Source organism: Perissodus microlepis, chromosome 17 (assembly GCF_051167445.1).
Source record: "Perissodus microlepis isolate ML-2025 ecotype Zambia chromosome 17, ASM5116744v1, whole genome shotgun sequence".
NCBI classification, from domain to species: Eukaryota; Metazoa; Chordata; class Actinopteri; order Cichliformes; family Cichlidae; genus Perissodus; species Perissodus microlepis.
The window spans coordinates 4399954-4418864 of NC_140477.1; the positions used below are offsets into that span (position 1 = coordinate 4399954).

General features: G+C 40.9%; 1 protein-coding gene across 1 annotated transcript in view; it reads left to right on the forward strand.

Annotated features, from left to right (window-relative positions):
* The window catches only part of LOC146369076 (copine-8), a 103134-nt gene that overhangs the window by 32246 nt on the left and 51977 nt on the right, over positions 1–18911 (forward strand). Inside the window, exons 4-6 of the mRNA XM_084909223.1 lie at positions 2343–2446; positions 5608–5647; positions 11865–11941. Coding sequence (XP_084765349.1) covers positions 2343–2446; positions 5608–5647; positions 11865–11941 — 221 coding nt within the window. The remainder of the gene's footprint in view (positions 1–2342; positions 2447–5607; positions 5648–11864; positions 11942–18911) is intronic.

The following is an 18911-nucleotide window of genomic DNA, read 5'->3' on the forward strand; positions in this document are numbered from 1 at the left end:
AGGAAATAAGAATAGTAATTACAAAGGTAGATAGCAGTCATGTGCTGCTAATCAGCTGATCATCGACAAGCTTAACTGTGTCTAAGAAAACACAACTTTTTGGCAGTTTGCTGGTCTGGAACATTCAGGTATGTGTTGCCACATTTCCAAGGAGGAAGACACGAGCGGAAACAGCTCTTGCTGCCCATCATTCTGGGAAAGGTTATAAGGCCATGTCGGAAATAGTGAGAAAGATTGTTCATTAGTCTTCCCAGGAGTGGATGCCCCAACAATTTCACCACAAGGCCAGTCATGTAATGCTCTGACATCTCAGACTCCACAGCGCTCGGTTAAATTCCATAACAATAAAAGTTACTTTTATCTGTTCCTTTATCACAAGGGGTCACCTTAGCAGGTAGCTCTGTCTGTACACCGGGTGCCCTTCCTAGCACAACCCCTAAAGGAGAATTGCTACTCTGGTTTAAATTAAACCAGCAACCTTTTGCTTATCAAGCAAATGTGCAAACCACTGCTTGCTTTGCAGCCACACAGCATGGTCTCCTTGCAGTCAGCAAGCCAACCATGAACTCTGTACACCAAAGTATTCCACAGTCAGATGTGCAACCATCCGACAGCTAAAACAACAGGACAGTGATTCCAAGCAACGACGGTAAATCCAGAACAGAATTGCTGAAATAGATAAGAATCAGGGTGTTGCACTGAAAGCCTTGCATTAGCAGATACCCACAAACCTCAGTGATCTTAGGCGATGTTTTAAAGAAGAGTGGACCAAAGTTCCTCCATAACGATAAGTCAGAAAATTGTTATCTGAAGTTATTGCTGTTAAACGTGTTTCTACAAGCTATCACATAACGCGGTGTTTTTCACGCACAGCTTCTACATTTCAGTTTTGTTTCTGTTAAATAAATAACGATACTCTATAATCTGCCACATGTTGTTGTTCATCTGAGGATGTTAAACTAAACCAAATCATTTTTTGTCATATCCTGACTCATAAAACCTTGGCATTGAAAAAGGGTTTGCTTTCTTTTTCACAAATATCAGCCTGTTGGTAACACTTTAATTAAGTCAAAGGGTCACGATGAATCATCTGCACAAAATTTCATTTCCAGTAGCAGGTGAGATTTTTCAATTTGGACTCAATTGGTGGCTGGGCCTACGTACGTTACCTATGCCAAAAAAACTAAAACACACCCCAAAATAAAAAGACTAGCTCTATTAAAACCATTCTTATATACACAGTGTGTATATAAGAATGGTTTTATATAAGGTTTGGTTACTTTCAGCTGTGGTTTACAAGTTAGGTGACATTTAACACTTGTTTGGTGTACGCACCCTAGCCTCTACCACTATATTAGTGCAGTATATATTTCAGCAAGACCAGCAGACAAAAGAAGTAAAATAATGTCCTGTAAGTATTTTTAAATACTAAGTAGCTACGGGATATTGTCGAGGAAAGTAGAAAATATTAAAGTGTTGTATACACTCTAAATACAGCTCACAGTACTTATAAAATATTTATGACATGGATGCAATACCAAAGTGTTGCATAATACACAAAGTGCAACAATACAAATGTTTTCAGTCCGGCGTTTGTGGGATTTGAGGTATGTTATGTTAGTGATTCAGTGAGGGAAGAGATTCAATGTGCAAATGTAGTTTCTTTGATTAGGCCTAGGCTAACGATGCTGTGAGATTTAATTGCCTGCTAGTGTACAGTTCAGGTATCTGGAAATGACGCGAAGATTTACAGTGTAAACCGAAAGGCTTGTGATGTAGTAGTGCTCGAGAGTTAGTAGAAATAACCAACAGCCACCACTTTATTAAGAGAACGCATGCACGTTTTATTACGATCGAGCCGCCATCAACAATACGTTTTACAGTAAATATTCATGAATGCAAATCAGGGGGCAATTCTTTCAGCACCAATCATTCGCAGTTATTCATAGATCCGAGTAGCCCGTCATCTGCATGCATTATTACCAGGCTGAGTTAAATGCCAAACCGGAACCCAACTGACCCCATTTGACTTGATACTTCAGCTGCGGTGCATTCATTACACTAAAGCTGTACATAATCTTCTGTAACAAGCCTCTCGCCTAATGTGTCTCCTGAGGAAAAACCTGCAGGTGGATACAATATTTACACGAGTCACTGCAGCGTCATAAAGTGCTGGTAAAAGCTGTGACTTGGGCAAGGTTAGAGCTTTTAAGTGTGGCGAGTTGCAGAAATGTATACTCACATATTATAGATTGTAAACTTGTAGACTGTAAAAAGTTGAATGATTTCCAAACTGTTTGTCTCCTAATCTTTTTTTTTTTTTCTTCTTTTTTTTGGTCCAGTTTGGCAGAACAGAGGTGATTGACAACACGCTAAACCCAGACTTTGTTCGGAAATTCATTCTGGACTACTTCTTTGAGGAGCGACAGAACCTCCGGTTTGACCTGTAAGTAACATCTACACGTGCATGTGTGTGTTTCTGCATCACTGTGACATGACTAGTTCCTAAACTTGCATTTAAGACTCTGGATATAGATTATGTTATAGTTCACTGAATATCGATTTGGCTTTCATGAAAGCTTTGAGAGGTATTGAAATGAAAGATTCTAAGTGGTAAATGTGGCTGTTTTTACCATAGTGACAAAGATGATTGTTATTTCCATCTCTATGGTTCTGAGGCTTCTCCACCCCTCCATGCTTAAGCAAAGAAAGTAGGAGGTCGGAGCAGCAGCAACACCTCCTGTGAAAGGTGGGTGGGTGTTGCACCAGAAGCCTCCCTGTGATTGCTTTGGTTCCTAGCAGATTACCACGGTTGCCCATAGTTTGCAGTCTTTATATACTGTATCTAATGCATGGATTTAGACTGTCTTGTCTCATATATTACTAGTACACAGCTCTGATTCTCTTCTGCTGGTGATGTCCTGATGGCTGAGTCATGTGTTATGAGCACAGCTGTCTCATACTTCTTTCCATGGAGGCAAAAGATTCTATCTGTAGGGTCTTAGATTAGGTGAGGGGATTCTCCATCTCATGTGGCTCTCAGGTCACATTTGTTACTGAATTATGGGGCTTTCAGTGGCTTTATTATTTATATTCTAATCTATAAAGCAGGGAGCCATGGCGACAGCACCACCGGGATCTCAAAGTTCTCCTGTGAAGAGGAGCTAGACACACAAAGACGTCAAATGTGACTTTGTAACCCAAACAAATGTGGTCTCTATTTCATATCTGCTCTTGACTACGACTGCACGTTAAGCCAGGAGTAATGTGTTGAGCTCATATGTACAGGAGGTGTGTCACAGGGTCTTGTGGTGGAGAGACAAAACCCAAATTGATGCGTGCAATTTGTGTGTGCATTGCCACATGCGTGACCATGGTGACAATGTGTGTCTGGGTGCATGTGTTTGTGAGTTTGTGTGAAGTTTAGCAGGTAGCCATAACAACCAGGGTTTCGGGGGGATGGTGGGTGTGATATAGGAATAGACAGATTTAACCTTTCATATCTAGTCCGGCTGCTCCACTTGTGTTCCACACCATGTTACAGCCCGGTGTACTTTCATGTGTACACAAACAAGTTACTTTCTGTGTTTTACTGACTTTGTGGGGCTCAGTTATTGAACTGTTATTTGCTTATGAGTGTTGTAGTATTTCAGATGAAATGAAGATGAGCTGAATGATGGGAGAGACTCCGATGATCCAAAGTTTACTACTCTTATTACTGCGCGAGCATATATAATAGAAACTGGGTCAGTGGTGTTTACCGCTTATGTCACTGCAACCCAAGCTTCCTAAGCAAATTATCTTTAAGCTAAATTTATGCCCTATTGGCTCTATGTAGACTTTTTTAGTGTCTTCCCCGCCTGTCTTCTGTTGCTCTCTTACATTAGAGGTGTGCAGGTTTTGGATTAGCACTTATTGTATTTGCAATATCAGGAGAGCAAGTTTAAATCTATTGGAAGAATGACATCTCATAGAAAGATGGGGACATGTAAGGACATCTGTGTGTTTGCGTGTTGCGTCTATGTCTGCTCATTGGTTATGTGATTATAAATGAATGAATGCATAACTCTGTGTCTCTTGAGTGGTTTTCTGAATGGAACTGGACATCTGAGGGAAAAAACAAACAGGCTTTTTGTGGGTCTGCGAGTAGGTTATGTGCCATTTTCAGTATCATTCAGCGTGTGCATCCGTGTGTGAGACTCCTATGTGTGCCGCTTTTGGTGAATGTGTCTATCATAGACTGTATATAAAATATAGCCACCGTGATGGCTCCCATTGAGTGAAAGTCATGCCTTGAAGTCTCGAGGGTCTTCACTGTCGCCGCCTTGATGTGATTTGGTTTTGGTCTGAGGGACACTGCAGTCTTACACCAAGAAACAATCTTTGGGAACAAAGAAATTTGAGTAATGTGAAATCTTTTCCCAAAAAGACTTTTATATAATGAGATGTTCCAACTACAGAAGTTGACCTCAGCTGGCCATTAGAAATAGTACAGGTTTAAACCTCAAAAGCTACAATGTCTACAGTATCCGGATGTGTGCGTGCAGCCTTGCTGCTTCTCTCATCAACGACTGTATGTCGCTGGTCCTGCTGGCCTGCAAAGGGTAACGCTGTCTGAGATGATACCAGATTGAAGAATGTTTACTCCCTCAGGCTTATGGGAGTGAGATCTCTATGAAAACAAAACAGTTACGGAGCAGAGGTTATGAAATACTACAGTATGTCCTCTCACTATGAATTATGATAGTGCATTGTGTTCCACAGGGCTCCTTGTGAAGAACAGTGCACTGATATATGTCTTTAATTTTACACTTCCCTAAGATAAGCGGCATATACCGATATCATTCTAAACAGCTAAAAAGATAAAAACATAAAGCACGTCACATGTCCCACTGAGTTGAAATGGGACATGGGACATTTTAAATATTGGTTATGCCTTGGATTTGGATTAAAAGAGAATCCTGCCACACACAGTATATACTGTACATCACCTTTAACATCCATGTGAGGTAACAAAATTGCCTAGCATTTCTCCCCCACTGTATTACCCAGCAGAGGCCAATCCATATTTAGTGGTGGGTGAAATGACCTGAGCTGTGAAATGACCTCAGATTGCTGAGTGAATGGGTCGCTTGATTGCCTCCCATTCTTCAGAGCTGGAGGGGCTATTTCTGGAGAAGTTTGTCTCGCTGCAAATATTGTGTGTTTAAGAGGTTGCCAGGTGAAACTGAGGATTGAGAGTTGTGAGTACTGTTCAGACGTGTGTGACAGTAATGAAAAGAGATGAAAACAAACGAGGACAGACTTCTTCACCTAGCAAGTCAGTAGTTCACCGTTTCTGTTTCAGTCGTTCACATGTATGGCCTCGCAGATATACGTGTGACTGCCAATTAGTCCATTTAGTGTCATTTTAATAGAGGATGACTGTGATCCTGCAATGTTGGGCAGTGAATTCCCAGAGCCTCCGCTGAGATTCTGCGTGACAAGATGCTTAACCCCATTACTGATTTACCCTCTCTCTAATCCCTTTTGTGTTCCCAGCCGAGCTCCTGTCACCCTCCATCACTCTCTAATGCATTCACAGTGTGTTTTTGTTTTTTTCTGCAGGTATGATGTCGATTCGAAGAGTGCCAACCTGTCGAAACACGTGAGTGCTTGTGTATTGTTTTGTGTTTTTGTGAACGTAAATGCTGACCATGTCATTACCTGTCATTAGACTCTTCCCAACCACATAAGAGTACTCCGGTCATTAGTCTGCTGACTTGTGGTTTGTTCAGGCCACACTTGAATAAATAATAAATAAAGGCAAATGTGTGTCAGTGCGGGCAGCACGGTGGCAAGGTGGTTAGCACTGTTGCCGTACAGCACGAAGGTCCTGAGTTCAATTCCACCATCAGGCTGGGGTCCTTCTGTGTGGAGTTTGCATGTTCTCCCCGTGTTTGCATGGGCTCTCTCCGGGTACTCTGGCTTCCTCCCACCGTCCAAAGACATGCAGCTTGTGGGGATAGGTTAATTGGATAATCCAAATTGCCACTAGGTGTGAATGTGAGTGCGAATGGTTGTCTGTCTCTGTGTGTTAGCCCTGCGACAGACTGGCGACCTGTCCAGGGTGTACCCCGCCTCTCGCCCCACGACAGCTGGGATAGGCTCCAGCGCCCCCCGCAACCCTGAAAAGGATAAGCGGAAGCGAATGGATGGATGGTGTGTCAGTGCAAATCGAATGTATTTAGAATTCATGAATTTGCCAGCTAGAGTTGTATGATTCAATTTCAACTTCGTTTGGTCTGAATATATCTTTATGCCGAACAAATGTAGCCCTTATGTTAGGTACAGCTTGCTCGGACATGGAGCTTTAATTCTTAGTGGCATAAATTAAACAATTCCTCACAGATTTTATTCCATATTGACATAACAGCATCACACTGTTGCTGCAGATCCATAATGCAAATCTCCCATTTCACCACATCCCCAAGGTGCTCTATTGGATTGAGATCTGATGACTGTAGAGGCCATTTGAGTACAATGTACTTTTTGTAATGTTCAATAAACCAGTTTGAGGTAATCTGAGCTTTGTGATATGGTGTGTTATCCTGCTGGTAGCAGCCATCAGAAAATTGGTACGCTGTGGTTATAAGTGTTGCTGGATGGCCAAGGTCAGCAACGGTACTCAGTCTATGGAGTTGAAATGGTGCTCGGTAAATACTAAGGGGTTCAGAGGGTGCCAGAAAAATATCCCCCACACCATTATATCACCAGCACAGGATGAACTGTTTATACAGGGCAGGATGGAGCCATGCTTTCATGTTGTTTATGCCAGATTTTGAGCCTGCCATGTAAAACTCACAACAGATAACAAGACTCATCAGACCAGGCAATGTTTTAAGCTTCTATTGCCCAAATTTGGTGAGCCTATGCAAACCCCAGTGATGGTTGTGTGGGGAAATCCCAGTAGAACAGCAGTTTCTGAAACACTCACATCTGGAACCAACTACTGTGCAACTTTTAAAGTCACTTAAATCACCTGTATTCCCCCTTCATATGCTTACTTTGACCATGTATACACATCTAAATGCATTGAATTTCTGCTGATTACATCTTTGCCTTAACTAGCAGTTGAACAGGTGTGCCCAGGAAAGTGACAGTTGAATGCATAACACAAAAACAGCAAAGGTTTTAAGAGATGGCTGTCTACATGGACCAAAGTCTATAAATAAGAATATAAGGTGACAAGAGAATTGGCATTAAAAATCGTAATATTCAGATGTGTGTGTGCACATTTTTTTTCTGTCGTAGGTTTCTTCCTGTTAAAAGGGAGTTTTTCCTTCCCACTGTCACCAAAGTGCTTGCTCATAGGGGGTCATATGATTGTTGCGTTTTTCTCTGTATGTATTATTGTGGGGTCTACCTTAAAATATAAAGCGCCTTGAGGTGACTTATTGTGATTTAGTGCTATATAAATAAAATTGAATTGAATTGATGCAGCATGCTCATTTGCAGAATCTGTATATTCTTTCATATCTGCTCTTTTTAGTCTCTTTTAAAAATATGTGCACCCCGGTTTTCCTTGGTCTTCCTGTTGTTAACTGTCTTTTCTCTACATGAGTGATATTATCAGTCTGCACTTTAACAAGTGATTTAGGAAACAGCTGTTTACATAATTTTCGTTTCAATAAAAAGAGGAGCTGAGGATGACAGAGTGGATATCATTTTTACACAGCTGTCTTTTCTCCTTTTTCACTCAGTGTCCATAACACACGTTGCTGTGTTTGTCACACTTGCATGTTTCAGAACAGATTCGATGAAGCACATTTGGGTTATGCTGCAAGACAATGATCCAAAATAGACCAAGTCCACCTCTGAATGACTCAAAGGAGTAAATGAACTGGTTCTTAAATAGCACTTTTCTACTCTACCTGAGTACTCAAAGTGCTTTATACACCTTAGCTCCTTCATCCATTTATACAAGCACTTTTTTTCTATGCTTAAGTGCTTTCTAACATTCACGCTCCTATGGTTCCATCGGTGAGTGGCTTGGAGTTCAGTATCTTGCCCAAGGATATTTGGCATGCAGATGGAGCAGCCAGGGATTGAACCACCAACCTTCTGATCAGTGGGTGACCTGTTCTAACCCTTGAGTTCCCCCCTCAAACTCTCCAACTGGACTGAACAGAAGAGTAGACCACAATTTCTCCAACTCACTGACAGTTAACGCTTGATTGCATTCCTTGCTGGGGTGGGTGGCACAACCTGTTATCAGGTTTAGGGCGTAATTAGTCTTTCACATATGGCCAGGTAAGTTGGAATTGTTTTCTTCTCATAATAAATGAAATAATAATTTAAAAAAAAACAATTTCGTATTTTTTTTTTTATTATCCTTTTCTGATATTTAAATTTGTTTGATGATCTGAAACATTTAAGTGTGACAAACATGAAAAAAAAATCTAAGAAATCAAGAAGGGGGGGGATAGTTTTTAACTGAACTTTATATTAGGAACTCGTCAGTCCAGTAATGTAGAATAGTTGAGCATTTTAAAAGTAGATCTCATGTTGTAAAGTTTATAAAAGGTTATCCAAAGTCTTTACTTCGATTTAACCAAGTATTTGTTTTCTCCAACTGTAACCAAGCAGCAGGTGAAAGCAGACCACAGTCTTACACACTCTGAACGACTCTTTTGTTTCAGACTGTACTTTTTGGAAAGTGTGTTTGCTTTTCAACCTTCACTCACTTGACTTTTGTGTCAACGTTTACCTCTGAGCACAGCTGCAAACAGCCAATGTTGCTTTTCCCCAAGGTGAAACACTGGAGCCATTAGTTCTTATCATTGCATGGCGTTTAGTATCCAGCTCAACAAGTCTGCCTGCGTAGCATATTACAGACACATACCCTTTATGGTGATGTGAAAAAACAAAAGAAGAAGAAATAATGGTAGCATTTTTGTACACTTCAAATGGAGCATTGTGTACTAAACTCCATCTAAATGCCAACGCGTCCTCTGTTCTATTTGATTAAGAATAACAAATGCCTGAGGACACGTGGACTGCTTTCTCCCTCTAGCAACACTGTTTGCCAAAATGATCAATTTTCTTCTTTTATGGTATTTCTTCAGCCCAGTTATAAGCTAATACAAGTAAATATAATAGCTGTAATTGGAACCTTTGTGGAGGCATTGTACCCAGGCTTATATTTCACCTTCACTAAGGCCCCATGCACCTGTTGACTGCTGTGCGTTATCATTATGTGGCTTCCGGCTAAATAGGCGCAAATGGAAGTACAACAGTCACACTGATTTTAATGCAGAGCCACAGTAATCGTGTTTTATGTTTTGACCTTTAAAAACCCCCCCAAAACCATATACTTTACCTTATCACTTACTGTTTTGCTGAACATCGTTTCTAAAATTGATTGCTCACATTTATAAAGACTGCAAATGTACTGCTGGCATTTATATGACAAGTGTATGAAATAAAAGGAGATAAATTGGGTGCTACAGTGCAAAACACAGTCTCCAATGTAGGTTTAGTCTCTTAATATTTCCCTTCAGGATATTTCTTTTCTTATTTTATTGGGTTTGATGTCTCTCTGGATGCAATCATTTCCTCTTGTGATGCCCCTAGCTGTTTCTTTTTTCTTTTCCTCTCCATATGACATTCTCTCACCTTTTTATCCCCTTTCATTGCCATACCCTTGTTCTCTCACTCTTCTCTTTTCCCTCCGTGCTCTGGATTTGCTCCCCCTTGGCTCACTCGTTTGAAATCAATAATCTCATACAGGCAGAGACAGCAGCCTTGGTGCGGGTCCTATGGGGGAAGCCGGGGAGTTAACCCATTAGATGGTGTTTAAACATTGGGCGCTGTAGGCTGCGGACTCAGCTGGTACCTGGGTGAGAACTAGTGTGGCATATAGAAGGAAAAGTAGAAAGAGTAAGGATGAAAATAAAACACTCAATGTTGGTGTGTCCAGTACGGTTTTTATCCATATATCTGGGTAGTTCCATATGACATTAACCGAATTTGAAACATGTTCCCCGAAAAATAGGGTGTCTTTTGTACAGTAAGTGCAGTATATTCACATCGTTTGCTTTTTGATTGGCTTTTTTAAATGTAAGAGGTAGCTACTAAAAATTTCAGGGCTAAAAGAAATATATTTAATTTAGGCTTTGGTTTAAAAATCATAACAAATAGCCAGGTTTCAGATGTTTAATTGTTTCAGTAGTAAAACTGCACTAGTACCACATCTGCAATGTGCAGTAGCAGAAACAAGAACTGGTACTCTTCATTGTTGTAATCTGCTTTTACATTTACAATAAATAGTTTAAATATAAACTGCAGGTAAAGAATTTCAAGCTTCACATCACCAGATGGAAAAGCATATGAACAGTGTCCTTCTTTTAAACAAGATCTTTTAGCTGTGATTCCTTCTTTGTCAGGACAGAGGCAGATTTCTCTGTGCAATGATCCATCAGCAAAACATCCCCTTCTCATTTGTTTTGAGCTGTTTTTTTGAGTTTAGTAATTGCTAATTATTATCTAACATAGTATTTTACTTACTTACTGCCTGAAATTAGCTATTATGGTATGTTTCCTCTTTCCTATGTTTTTTTTATATAAACATGCGTTGTTTTTTATTGTAAAACCACCGATTGTGTATTGATAAGAAATCAAGAAACATGAAAGCCCACAATGACAGTTGAGCCTATAAGTCAACAGAGTTTCAAGCCTAAAACTTTTAAACATCAGGAAACTTCCAGAATTAAATAGCTAATAGCGAATTCCCTCTAGTTATCTTCCAAAACTGCAGGTGATAAAACTGGTCATAACACAGTCTTGTCAAATTGTATATATGAGCTTTAGAAAGCTATGAGATACCCCCCAAAAATGATTATAATCCTTTTGAAGATGTAGATTTAGATTCATCTGCTCACATTCCCTCGTTCTTTGGATCTCATAAAATAGTTCATTTCTTTCTGTAAAAGTGCTGAAAGGGGCTACACCCACACAGCTATTTTTCTCATTAAATATTTTTCTAGCTCATGCTGTTATATATTTAGCCATTAGTTGCATATAGCCAGTTCTCAGATGGACCTCATGTAGGCAGCAGCCACAGTTGCTAGGTAATTTGTGGATTTACGGGTTCACCTCTACATGGTGGATGGAAATTATTATCATCATTATTATTTTTGGTCTAATTTCGGCACACGTTTCCACCAAAACAAATATGTTCATAGCAGACTGACACTGTGTGGCTGCAGGAATGTAATTGTGATGAGATAGATGGGAAGAGATAAAGCTGAGAGGCTAATCAATGGACCAAAGAGAATCCGATATGCTAGTGGTGCTTGGAGCTGCTCTGGTCAAATATTAGAGATACTATCTAACAAAGACAAATGATCTAACCCCCAGTTAAAGACCCATGAAGAAGGCATGTTTCTATAATCCATATTTAAATATATTTATATGGGAGAAATTAGGGTTTTATGGGTGTTATGTTTTCTGAAGGCTGGTCATTTTTGACACTGAAAAGCAACTTATCATTGTTTTAAATCCATGAGGTTTCTAGGATGCTGCAGGTGCACTCACGTCTCTGGCTCTCTCAGCATCAGCTCTAAAGCTTCAATATGTGAAGGCAGTTTAATTTCCCAAGGAAGTGGAGGAGCACACTGGGGCAGGTGTGAGGGCTGGTGGGAGGAAGGCTCAGTTTCTTCTTGCTAATATGATCTATCAAAGGTGAAGGTAGTGGTATTTGAAAAGACTTGGGCCTTTGGGGGTGGACTCTGTATTGATCAGCAGGTCAGGTTTGTGAGTAATGCAATGTCTGATTGACAAAAAACATGTGTCAGCTCACTTCTTTCTCCTTGACTCTGCAGGACTTTCTCGGACAAGCCCACTGTACTCTGGGAGAGATAGTCGGATCGTTGGGCAGTCGCTTGGAAAAACCTCTTGGGTGAGTAGGAGCTCAGATAGCTGTAGCAGAAAAAGGTGTGCAGACATCTCAATGAGTATCTGATCAAAAGTCGCATGAACTGCAGGGGCACTAGCAGAGTTATATCCACAGTCTGCAAATTTTAGTCAGGCCTGATGATAGTGGCATCAGCCCAGATTCACAAAAACACCATAAAGATGTTTTTATCAGAGAGAAATGGAGAAATTACATATTTAGCTTGAAATTTTGACTCTTCAAACTAGATGAGCGAGAGCAAATCTTTGTGTCTCTTCACATTATATTTCCCTGGGCTAATTTGCTAATTTTTTTAAATACATTGTTGATTATTGACAGCCACAGTGGCTAATTGATTACCGCTGTCACATTAACAAATAAACCTGCATTGTTTTTATTCGTCCTCGTGTTATCGTTATTGTATTTGTAAGCAGCTAATTCAGTCTTGTTGTGGTTCTTTATCACTCTTGTCCACAATGCTGCTCTAGTGGCCTCCTCTTATTTGCATATTTTCTCTCTCATGAGAAAGCCCACTTGGCTTTCTCTCAATTGTGTCTCTTTAATCCAATTAGCTTGTTCATTTGAAGCCTCGATGAGCCTTTAGATCTGCAAAGAGCGTTGTTAAGGGGAGAAATAACAGGGAACATTGTCAAGAACCTGGCAACCTGTGTGTGTGTGTGTGCGTGTGTGTGTGTGTGTGCTTACTCCATATCTTCTCTTCACGTCAAAGCAAAACTGTCATCCTGTTGAGTAGGAATCGCCATGGTGATTGCAGAGGCAGGTTTCCCATGGAGAGGGCACGTCTTTGGAGTGGTCCACACATATAGTTCAGTTGTATTTCTCTTGATTATTTACATTTGCACGCACACAAAAATGTTTGCTTGGCTATATTTCTATATAAAATAATCTTACCTCAGAAGAAACTCTTAACCCTCAAACAATCTTATGAAGGGGTTTAAGAAACTAGCTGCAATAAAAGTTCTAATTTTTCTCAAATGTCCTTGTGGCATGAATGACGGACCTGACCAGGGGGCCCACCTCATCACCAGCGACGGTGACGAGCTGGGTCCGGGGGCCGACCGCGGGTCCAGCGGTGGACGTGACGAGCTGGGGTTCACAGGCGGCTTGGCAGGCAGCCATACAGCCACACAGGACCACACAGCATCTTGACCTCTGGCGGAACTGAGGCAGGTCAAGACAGCGTACTGGCCTCTGGTGAGGACGCCTCTGGACTGGACGGCATGGCGACCTCCGAGTCAGGCAGAACAGTTCCTCCCCGCACGCTGTCCACCAGCTCTGGCAGAACAGTTCCTCCTGCACTCCGATCCCAGACTCTTTCTGGGCAGGTCGCTTCGGGGTGCGGACCTCCGGCTTGTTATGAGCAGGTCCAGACGGCATACCGACCTCCGACTCAGCCTGGGCAGGTCCCTCCCGCGCGCTGACCTCCATGAACACGTGGGGGTCGGCCAGGAACCGAATCAAGCTGCCAGATTCATTATCAGCTGCATCCCACGCTCGGACCGGTCCTGCAGCTGTTCCGCCTGGCCACTTGCTCCCTCTGCATGGCTGTGAACTCGCCCACCATTCGGGCCAGCGCCTCCACTACTGGCCCAGTTGTGGTTCCGCCATGCCATCTCCTGGGTTTCGGCACCACTGTGGCATGAATGACAGACCCGACCACATAGTTCACACGTTTAACACTTTTTATTCCGGTTGCTGTTCTCCAACAGATGGCCGCAGCTTTTCAGCTGTGTCCCACACACAACAACAACAACCCCAACCTCAGGTCCCAGCACGTTCTATACAGGGGAGGCGTGATGAGCTGATGGAGCTCCGGTGTGTCAGCCTCCCCTGCAGCTGCGCCACGAATGGATGTGTATATTGGAAAATATTCAGCGCCTGTTCTTTTGTAAACATTCTGTTAAAACCGGTTGAGGAATAGAGATGTTACTCCTCCTTCTTTGTTTTGCTACTCGAGTACATCAAATGCAAAGTGTTCCTTGGTTATCACAAAAGGAGTTTGTGGAAGAAAAGTTAAATTATGGGCTGTGAATTGAGTTCTTTCTTTGATATTCAGGGATGTGTAAAATGTGGAGGTTGGTTGCTTTAGGTCCTGAAGACGTTCACTCTCCGTATGTTGTGCCACGCTTCTGCAAATATATGCAGATGAGAAAAAAGGCAAAACAATCACCGCTGAATGAAATAGGTTTGTTACATTCACATGTGCGACCTATATCGACCATTTATAAGAGGTCAAGAGTGATTTGGTGCAGAATGAGGAAAACTGTCAACTTTCATTAAAAATGAAGGGGCAGGACACACAGCTGTTCTCTGGCTCTGGAGGTTGTGTCTGTATTTATATATGTGCGTGGGTGTAAGCGACAGTCAGGCATACACCTGCAGCCTGACATGACAGGCGGAGGAGGTGGGGGTGGGGCTTAACAATTTTAACATATTGCATTGTTCAGTGTAACTCCAGTGAGCATTTAGGAGTGTGCGCACGTGGGTGTGTGAGAGAGACACTTAGAGTAACCAGCAACAAGAAGCAAAACGCATCATCAAGTGCAGCAATGGTGAGGCACATGGTTAACGTAGCATTCAGCTAACTTAGCACTATCCACCCGCCATATTGCAAACAGCTGAAACAGATGAACTGTGTAGGTGCAGCTTCTGTTTGTGTGCAAACAGACACATTTGGAAGTTTAGTACACGTTTACAGTATCAAGAGAGGATAATATATCTATAAAGAGAGCTCCAAACCTTAATTAATAATGAATACATTTAATCAGTGACCATAAGTGGACAACATGCCTTTTTTCCTCCTTCTTTAGAGTTTCCCTAACTCAACGTATATGTGCTAGAGGTTATCATAAAATATAATTGCTATAATAATAATGATTGTAGCTTTACACTAGAACCATCAGGAGGGGTCACTTTAACAGCAGTAATGGCAAAAGCGTAATTTCTTGAATAAGTCACGATCATTTTCATCTATTTCTTCTAATTTTAAGAGCAGACAAAACAAGTATTTAATATTATTATTTAGGGGTTTTATTATTTAGATCTTAAAGTTAAAATGCACATTTGAGTAAACTAATAAAGCGTACAAAAAAAGCTGATAACAACTGTTTCCTTGCCTAAGATTTCATAACAATATGAAAAGCAAAAATGAATTTGGGGTAACGTGTGGTATTAGACGGTATAAAACGCGCTCACTGTGAAACAGATTGAACAGCTGATTGCCTACATTTTAAAGCTGACCTCACTGCTGGCTACAAAAACATAAGAAACACATTTTAAATAATTAATGTAAAAGTAGATCAAAGTTTATCACCTCTGCCTCTCACCCACGTCCACTCTGCTCCGCCTCAGTCAGTTTCTGATTATTGGACAACCTACCCTAACTAATGAGCCTCCCGCTCCTAACAAACCTCATTTCCTGGTTCTTAGACCTCGTGTGCCCTTCTCCTTACAATATGATACACTTTGACATGAGTGCTCTGACTTAAATTTCATTACCAGGTCACATGTAAACAAACTGATGCATACTGGGGTAAATTGTCCAAAGATATTATGCAGCACTGTCTCTCCTTGCTCCAAATTCATGCCGTAAACACTTCAAGAGATGCCGATTATTAGAAAAATGTTACCTCTAATTTCAATAGAACAAAAGCAGTTTAATGGAAAAGCTTGACATTTCCAAAAAGATTCTAATTTGCTTTCTTGCCAGGGGCCTCTGGAGAATATTTACACAACTCTCGTATTTGCATTACAGCAAATTTGAAGCTACAGCCACTAGACAGTACATGCTGCCGTACCAGTGAAATGTGATAGAAGTATTTTTATGGAAGCAGTTTATGCTTTTTTGAAGAACATTTTAATCTATGAGTATTAAATGCTGCTAGTATTTCTTTCTTTCTTTATGTATTTTACTTTAGCACTTGCAGAATTTACCAGGTGTAGCAGAACTTCTTGGCACACTGTGCTCGATAGACAGCAAAGATTGTTGTGGCATCCAGAAGGAATGCGGGTCTCCCATCACCATGTGTGATTCTGCAGTTAACGCTTTGTCCTTCTGCTTCCTGGGAACCATCATCATCCAGGACCTTGAGTCGTCAGTAGTCTCAGCAAAAGCCCAGCAGAGACTGAAGAAGTTCAACCTGCCAAAGTCAATAATGGTGCACTTTTACACCCCCGTAATTGAGTCTATGCTCACATCCTGTGCCACCATGTGGTACCCTGCTTTAACTGCGAAGCAAAGGGCAGACTGCAGACCATCATCCTCTCTGCTGAGAGGGTTATCAGCTGCTGCCTGTTCTCTCTACAGGACCTGCACACCTCCAAGACACTGAGCAGGAAACATTATGGCTGATCTCTCCCACCTCGGACATCGTGTTTTTGAAATATATCCTGCCGCCCATCTTGGCCAAAACCTCTCACCACAAAAACACTTTGTTCCCAGGTGCAGCTCTGGCCTTATTAATGATGCCCGAGGCCTCTGCTGGCACAGACTCTATCCGACCTATGGCCAGTCTGTGAACACTCATCTTAGATTGTTACATTAATACAATGTCTGTATTCTTAATTGTTGCACTTACACATTAATGCTCTATTAGTGCTGAGGACATTTCCAGTCGGCGTCTCGCACTTTATTTTTAAAACTCTACATCTCTTTTGTATTTTCTAATCTGTTTGTTATAGTTATTGCATTTTGACATTTTTGTTTTTAATTCACTTTAGTGTCACAGTTTCCACAGTGGATTTTCTTATTTCACTTTAGTTTTTATTGTTTGAACATGTTTGTTGTTTATTTTTTTATCACTTTCACTGTTTCATTTTGTGTCTTTTTCATTATTATTGTATGAAGGAAATATGATATAAAAACCCAGTAGGTGTCATGTGACGTTATGTGGTAGGCAGGTTTAGGACCCAAAGGATGGAGGGCAGGGGATTCATGAGTACGACACAAAATGAGCATTTATTGCTTGTTGGTCTCAAATAACAAATTCCTTTTTTATTTGTTTTTTGTTTTTCTTTTTTTTTGTTTCTTTGGGGGGGGGTCTCAAAGTAATTCCAAAGTAATCCAATAGGAAACAGAATTAGGGAGGAAACACATCCCAGGAAACACTGAGGCACACACAGTACCATAGAATGAGGCACAACGCAACAACGAACAGAAGAAAACTGAGGACTTAAACACCCACATGAAATAAGGACAGATGGAGACACCTGGGGGACAGAATCCAACTAACAAACCAAGGATAGCAAAACTCAACAAACACACATGGGACAAAAGACTATCAAAATAAGAAAAGAAACAAACACACACACAAACAAGACAGAGACCCAGACAGCCATAGGGACAGACTGGAGAAACAAACAGGGACCACTGAAGGGAACAATAAACATAGCTGGAATGGGAAACGATGGGAAATGACTAAACTAGTGACAGATCCACATATATGATCTTAACAAGGAAACAGAAATGGGACAGATGCAGAGGATGACGACTGAATATCACATAACCGAGAAGAACCAGAAAACAAAAAGATTACTAAGGAACAACATGAAGTAACAAAACCTGGAATCACAAGCAGACCATTACTTAGAGAATACAGGGGAAACATGATCATTATAACGAGGAATGAAACAAAACCCAATAAACCAGAATTGAACCCAGAGCAGAGAAACTAAAACCAGAATCACTAGATGACCACAAAACTGACACAAAGGGACTAGAGACCAGTGTTGGTCAAGTTACTTGAAAATAGTAATTAGTTACCAGTTACATAGTAAAGCAATAGACCTGTCAGCCCAATTCTATTTGTTGCCACTATGCATCATACAAAAGTGAATCAAATGAACTAAATGAGAAACAAAACTTTAGAATATCAGTTTATAGAAAAACCAGGAAATACATAAAGTAACAAAAAAACTCAAAACACTGGGACTTTATAAACCCAGGGAACCTAACAATATCTGCATTTCTCTAAATGTCAAACTCTTTCATAATATGGCAAAGATATTATAGGTCATGTCAGGCTTATTTGGACTTAGAAGTTTGATTCGATTTACTTAAAATTTAATTTTCTTTATATTAAACAGGAGTTATACGTTGAAGCCGGTAAATCCCTCAATAGCTTTTTCTGACCTTTAACTCCATAAATTAATGAGTCTGTTAGTCTTATTGTTGGATAAAATTAGCATGAGACCACCCCTGATTTCATAAATATCATGACTTTATTACTAACACCATTTTCATTTGAAGCACTGATCCTGTTGCTTCCTGAATATTTTTGAATAATCAACAAGTCAGTTTTCTCACTTTGTACTTTTTTTCTTCCCCTTTGCTCTTTTCTTTCCAGAACTCTCTATTTCTGTCTTGCTCACGCACTTGCTTATGCTCTTTTTGACACTTTTGTTCCCTCAAACAAGATCTCGGTGTTCATTGTAAGTGGGAAGAGGGTCACAGAGAAGCCCCGATGAACTATGGAAGAGCCAAGTAGTCTACAATTTTAAATACAAGTGAACCAAGACATGCACACACACACTCAGAGGCTGATAGCTGTGAATACAAGCCTGATTGTAAGCATTTGTAAGAAAGGACAAAAGAAAGTGTATCTGCCTTTGGTGTCACATGGATTTGATGTCAGTGTGCCTTTTGTTAAGCAGAATTATAGTTATGAGCTTTCTTTTCAATGAAAGTGCGTGCGCGACTGTGTTTCTTTGCGTGTCGGGGCATGACCAAGAATAGGCAGATCCTGATGTTTTTATAATGACAACTGATGTCTCATTCAGATAGTCCACCTTCGTCGGGAATATAATGAAAATGCGTGCATGTGCGTGCGTGTGCGTTACACCGTACAGCCCAGAAGTGGCCCAGTCTTAATTAGCTGTCTCTTGCCAGACACTGATTGCATATCCGTGTGTCTTGATTAGAGGATTCACAGCGTTTCCTCACACACAGACGCACTCA